Raw genomic sequence first — 6,731 nt, 5'->3', positions numbered from 1 at the left:
CGCCTCTTTCCACCATGTTAAAATCTGTCTTGTTTATTCGCGTAGCAACGTGAGAGTAGCGTGTTTGGACAACCCTCCCCGCTTGTAATGCACTGAGGTGACTCAGTTAAGAATCAAAACACTGTAAACAATAAATCCTAATTTTCTCGTGCATATTTGGCTGCACCAGAGTTCCCAGAAGAGAGTTTGTATACAAACCTTTTGCCTAGATAAAAAGTATACAAACAAATTATATGATTCAGACAGAAAGCAATTCTACCAAGAAGGCCTAAGACAGTTAATGTTAGGGATGAAAGACACAAGCTCTTCATTTAGTAATGTTGAGCGATCATTGCCTGAAGGAAAATTATTTAAAAAAAACTTTATTTGATACACCGTATATAGCCCATATATCGTGCTGTATACGTCACAACCAAAAGTGGACGACCTAACTCAGAACCATCATAGATGCATTTCATGCAAAGCCAATAGGCTACAAAGAGGATGAGTGTCAGCAAACTCATGCCACACAATCACATGTCAAAAGCCCCTCACCAAGGAGTCAACTACAAGAAGAAGTCGACAGGGCAGTTCCCCTAAACAACAATTAAATTGAGGCATCACGTGATGCCTTAATTGCCATCATCTGCGCTTGCTTGTTTGTGCTTGCTCCAATTCTATGCCACGTTTGTAGGCTATGTCTTACTCCCTTTTGCTTAAGCCTGCTGTAATTATAAATGTAATGTAATGTATTTTAATTCTTTAAACATTGTATTTTATGATGCATATTGACAACTGGCCGGTGACTACAGCTGGAAATTAGCCGTAGAGGCTAAAGCTGCTCCTTTTACTGTACAGTTAATTAAAGGGGACTCTCCAGACATGATAAACTAATAAACTAAACAATATAAGGGCTGAAGGGGACATTTATTTTCCAGCCACCTTCCCCAGTTCTAGTCCTAGTTTCCACTCCATCTAACCAGGGGTCTAAGCTAAGACGGATTCAGAGAAGAGTGAATAGCCTATTAACTGAGTGAATTACAGTAGGCCTACTAATTGAAAAAAAAACCAATACCAGTATTTGAATGTGGCATGAATGATATCCACTGCATTGATACACCTATATGAGCACATTTATTGATGTTATCATTCAGCAACCAATAGGCTATATCAAGTGTAGGATATACATAGCCTATATAACCACTTGTACTGACTTGGCTTGTGTTCAGCCAAAGGGCACACAAATGTCAGTAGGCTATAGGCTACAATTCGCTTTTTTTCCTTCACCACAAATGGGTGAAGTCGGAAATAATACAAGGAAACACCACCAATGATTGACTGACTGATTGATTGATTGATAGATAGATAGTCTAGATAGCCTAGATAGATAGATAGATAGATAGATAGATAGATAGATAGATAGATAGATACATCTACTTCTCTAAATTACTTGAAACTTTGAGAGTTTGCTTAGCCTACTACAAATTACAACTCATATTCTGCATAATTTCCACTACACCATCTGTGCCACAGAAGAAAGCCTACAAGGCTCTTCTTAGAGACCTTGTTAGTTAGTTACAGGCTTCAAAATTAACATTTTCGTCTACCAGCCAAATGGCTAGAATGTTCAAATATTACCAGCCATTCAATAGATTACCATTGGTTTTTTGGCTGGTGAGTGAAGCAAATCTACCAGCCACTTGCATATTTCACCAGCATTTGGCTGGTAAACGGTGCTAATTTAGAACCCTGGTTAGTTAGTGTTCATATATCGCCATCTAGTGTTCAGGCTACATAATTTACAAAGGTCAGACTGGCTATGAAAAGTAATCGTTCTAGTATTCACTAAAAGCTCCGTTTAAAAAAGAAAACTGCCCATAACTCCGACAACCTATCCCTTGTATCCTATTTTCGATTAGCTGAACTTTTTAAAACAGGTGTAACGCAATATTTAGAATAACGTGTAGTTCGGTTACGAAAATATCCCGGAAGTAGAGTCTCGGTAGCTTAGTCATTTCTGCTTTGCGACCGTTGAACTTTAACTGTTTGCTTTAACTCCGCTTGTTTAATTAAAGGCATGTGTTAGTTATGCAAACATAGAAATATTATATAATACCCACGATATATAGTTGACACATTTGACAAATTAGCGTATGAAGTACTTCCGGGGTGACCGTGCCACCGAGAGATCTCGTCCCTGCCGACCTGTCACCGAAGCCCGCTCTCATGTCCGCTGCGGTGGTAGTAGCCGCTGTTGTCGGCGGTGGGGTACTGCTCCTCATGCGTCGTCTGTTCCCCCGGCAGAAAGCTATGAAGTTGCTCCGGTATCCGGCCGACACTATGCGAGGAAAGACAGTCATCGTGACCGGGGCTAACTGCGGGATAGGGAAGGCCCTGGCCGGGGAGCTGCTGAAGCTCCATGCCCGGGTCATCATGGCCTGCCGGGACCAGCGGAGCGCCGAGGAGGCAGCTAAGGACATCAAGAAACAAGCGGGACCAGAGCACGGGGAGGTGGTAATCAAACACCTGGACCTCGCTTCTCTTAGATCAGTTCGACAATTTTGTGAGGAAATTAATAAGGTAAGTGGCATGATACATGGGGTTGGGAAGTTAGGCACAGTTTCTCCAGCTGACAGGGGGACAGCTTGTTTAGCCTACTAGATACCGACCAGTTTAGCTTTTTAAATGACTGATGTGATGTCTAGTTCATTCTAGTTATTGTCATGTCCAATACAAAGGAAAGTATTACATGTAGGCTACTTTAGCTGCAAGGGGACTGTCCGTGGTGCTGAACTTCAGTATTGCCCCTTAACACACAAACGTTGGTTTGATCTCCTATGTGATTATAAGGATGAGAGAGTACGACAGCATAGCTCAACGGTTGCTCCCTTGGCAGAATAGTGATATGTTTTTTTCGTAAGATGTAACGTTACTCTCAGTCACTGAAGCTGCGCCAACATCATTTGGAGGCATCATTCAATACAAGTTAGATTGCAAAAATTTAAAAGTGTGAATTTTCTTAAAGGTCCCATGACATTGTGCTCTTTGGATGCTTTTATATAGACCTTAGTGGTCATCTAATACTGTGTCTGAAGTCTCTTTCCAGAAATTCAGCCTTGGTGCAGAATTACAGCCACTAGAGCCAGTCCCACAATGAGCTTTCCTTAGGATGTGCCATTTCTGTCTGTAGCTATTGAGGAGGAGAGGGGGTGTGGCCTTGACCAACTGTCACTTTGCTCGTTTGAGCAAGCATGTCTCTCTCTCATGGGTGGGCCAAATTCTCTGGGTGGGCAAAGCAGAGAAAGGGGAGGTAACCTTGCTCCTTATGACCTCATAAGGAGAAGATTCCAGATCGGCCCATCTGAGCTTTCATTTTCTCAAAGGCAGAGCAGGATACCCAGGGCTCGGTTTACACCTATCAACATTTCTAGCCACTGGGGGACCATAGGCAGGCTGGGGGAACGCATATTAATGTTAAAAAAACTCATAAAGTGACATTTTCATGCCATGGGACCTTTAACTAGGGTTGCAACTAACAATTAATCAATTTGTGGTGTATTAAACACCAGAAAATAGTGACATAGTGGCTATCACAATTTCCAAAAGCCCAATGTAACATCTTCAAATATCTTGTTTTGTCCAAACAACAGTCTAAACCCCTAAACTATTCAATTTACTATTTTGTAAGACAAAGATAAGCAGGAAATTATTCCACTCGAAAACGTGGAGCCATCAAATATTTGTCCTTAAACACACACACACACACACAAACACACACACCTAGAAAATAATAATAACATGGGAACTCATTTAACTGCTTCTGCTTCCAAATGAGACTCTTTAATTTGTCTCACAGTTGAAGCCATGTCTGTGTTATTATTTTAATAAAGTAATTAATTAATGCTTTAACAAAGGCAGCCAGGTAAATTGCAAAGGTCTGTTAGGTAAGCATGTAAATGTTCAAAACACCGCTAGCATCACTTGTAAGACAAATGTAGAATACATCATCTGCTACAGGTCGCTAATTACAGGGATCACTGCTACTTATATTTATATACAGTATATTACTAAAAGTAGCTTTGGATTTAACAAAGAAACATCTAAATCAATGTAAAGGTAGTTTAGTCTTTGATGTAAGTTTTTAAGTCTGAATTGTGGAGTCTTAAATGCTTTAATTTTCTTTAACCGTTTAGGAGGAATCCAGGATTGATGTGCTCATCAACAATGCAGGACTCTACCAGTGTCCCTACACTAAGACAGAGGATGGTTTTGAGATGCAGCTCGGTGTCAATCACCTGGGTCACTTCCTCCTCACTCACCTCCTGCTGGACCTCCTGAAGACTTCGGCTCCCAGTCGCATCGTCATCGTTTCCTCGAAGCTTTACAAGTACGGCCACATCAACTTTGACGACCTGAATAGTGAAAATAATTATGATAAGGCCTTCTGCTACAGTCAGAGCAAGTTGGCCAACCTGCTGTTTACACTCGAACTGGCTCGTCAGCTGGAGGGCACGGGCGTCACAGTCAACGCTCTCACTCCGGGCATCGTGAGGACCAGACTGGGCAGGCATGTTCAAATCCCTCTCCTGGCAAAGCCGCTGTTATACCTCGCCTCGCTACTCTTTTTCAAGAGTCCATTGGAGGGGGCCCAGACTCCTCTCTATCTGGCCTGCTCCCCTGAGGTGGAGGGAGTGTCGGGGAAATGTTTCGCTAACTGTGAGGAGGAAGAGCTGATGGCAAAAGCTACAGATGACCAGGCAGCCAAGAAACTGTGGCTCATAAGCAGGAGGATGGTCGGACTCGCTCGTACTGTGGACGGTACTTAGGTGTTCTCGGACAAACTACTTAATCTCTAGCAGCCCCACAGATATTGCTCTGCAGGAGATGGTTTGTGAAAAGACAGATTGCCATTTTGGGGATACAATCAATAATTGAATGATATATTGTGCCAATGAAGTTTGTAAATTTGAATGCAGTGTGTATTTTGCAGTCGATTAACCAGAGAATGTTTAAAAATGTAAAAGTTATGGTTTAAATGAAGATGCATCGCTGTTTGAAATGATTTCTCCTTTCATCTACCAGCTCTGCAATAACGCACGTCTGTGTAAACAGCCAATAAAATTAACCTGGTTACCCGTATACATGGCAAAGAAATCGGTGTTCTCCTGAAGAAATTTAGCTGGGGAAATCATGTTTCTTTAATCCCATTACCCGTTTGGTGAAAGGGTTTCTTTCAGAAAATCAGATCACTGCAGAAAACCATAACCTGGTTACTTAAGTGCATCTAGACTACAACAACATCCACATAAAGTTAGAACTTTTTGGCTTCCCTGTAAGGCACTCAGGAAGGTGGGAGAAAATCCTAAAAGGCTACACATTGATTTTCCTGTCAAAACTAGTTTAAAACAGTGAAGGAAATTCAGAAACATTTCAGTGCAAACAGACATTGGAATTATTAATAAAACTAAATAATTAGTTGTATCCTGCAAATGTCTTGTTTATGAATGAAAAACCTAGATAGCACCTTGCTCTTCCTTGTCTTCCTTTATGCCATTGATTTGCACACACATCATCAAACTCATCTCCCTCTTTGCATCCATCAAAGCCAAGCTGAGTTATCACCTTCTCCTCCATTGTTAGGTCACATTATTGCTTGTGCTGTACAATTCTTCAGAAAAGCATATATTAAGCATATTTTAGCTATTCTACTTGAATGCTAAATTTGTGCATACTTAAGCATGTATTTTGCAGGGCAGCTGTTAATCTACTTTCCCTCTGTTGATGTGTTTGAAGTGTAAATAACTTCTGCTGTGTCTGGAGGAGATTTAACAATAAGGTTGACAATGCAGATCAGTGAGATGCTGCTGCGCTGTGGCTCCCTCCTGTGGATGGATTACTGTCTCTCACCTTCGCAGGAAGGACTGGTAGAAGGTACAGCAATAAATACAATGTAAAATTCAGATGCATAAGAATAAATACAAGTCCATTTCTGAAATCACTGCCCCATAGAGTATATGATAATAAAACAACAACAGTTGGCTAAGAATGCTGAATATAGAGAGTGGGCTAAATTTAGGCCTGCAACTAACAGTTATTGATTAATCTGCAGATTATTGTCATTGTTTGGTCTATGGATGTCAGAAAATACAAAGAAATCACAATCACAATTTCCTAAAGAAATTAAAATGTCTTGTTTTGTCCAGCTAACATCCAAAGATATTAACTTTACAACAGAGAAAAGTCTTATTACATTACTTTATTACTTATACTAATTGATTAATTAGCTAATTGTTTTTGAGCTATTGCAATATATTGACCTAAAAAGAGTTGGATCATCAGGTTTCTGCCACAATTTATGAAACTTCACAAAAGTGGAATTTATTCTAGGGATATATTTGAGCTTTATATTGTAAGGTGTAGTTGTTATTTTCCCCACTGTATATGTAATATAAGCATGACATTTGTATCATACAACAGAAGAGCAATTACTGCCACGTGTTGGGGATTAGCTGTTATTTAGTGTGTTTTATATCACAAAAACTCACAGCGTAAGTAGTATTTTCTTGATGACTCTTTAGAACACAGAAATAAACTTCCTTTCTGTTTTGAGTTTGCTGATCTTGGCCAAAATCCGTCTCTACAAACCTATTTTTAAATGCACAACAGTGATAAAGCAGGGCTTGGTAGTGACTCAGCAGACACGCACCACATGGCTGCAGCAATGTGAGTTTGAGTGATGAAGGGTTCGGTTC

The 6,731-nt window shown here is 40.5% G+C and overlaps 1 protein-coding gene across 1 annotated transcript; it reads left to right on the top strand.

Annotated features, from left to right (window-relative positions):
* Window positions 1–1,996: 1,996 nt before the first annotated feature.
* Window positions 1,997–5,974, top strand: rdh14b (retinol dehydrogenase 14b). Its single transcript, XM_039781859.1, has 2 exons — window positions 1,997–2,559; window positions 4,173–5,974. The coding sequence occupies exons 1-2, from the start codon at window positions 2,206–2,208 to the stop codon at window positions 4,803–4,805; spliced, it is 987 nt and encodes a 328-aa protein (XP_039637793.1). The 5' UTR covers window positions 1,997–2,205; the 3' UTR covers window positions 4,806–5,974.
* The last annotated feature ends 757 nt before the right edge of the window (window positions 5,975–6,731 follow it).

This window comes from Perca fluviatilis, chromosome 18 (genome assembly GCF_010015445.1).
Source record: "Perca fluviatilis chromosome 18, GENO_Pfluv_1.0, whole genome shotgun sequence".
NCBI classification, from domain to species: Eukaryota; Metazoa; Chordata; class Actinopteri; order Perciformes; family Percidae; genus Perca; species Perca fluviatilis.
The sequence above is the reverse complement of the archived record's forward strand: the minus strand, read 5'-3'. Positions and strand labels throughout refer to the sequence as shown.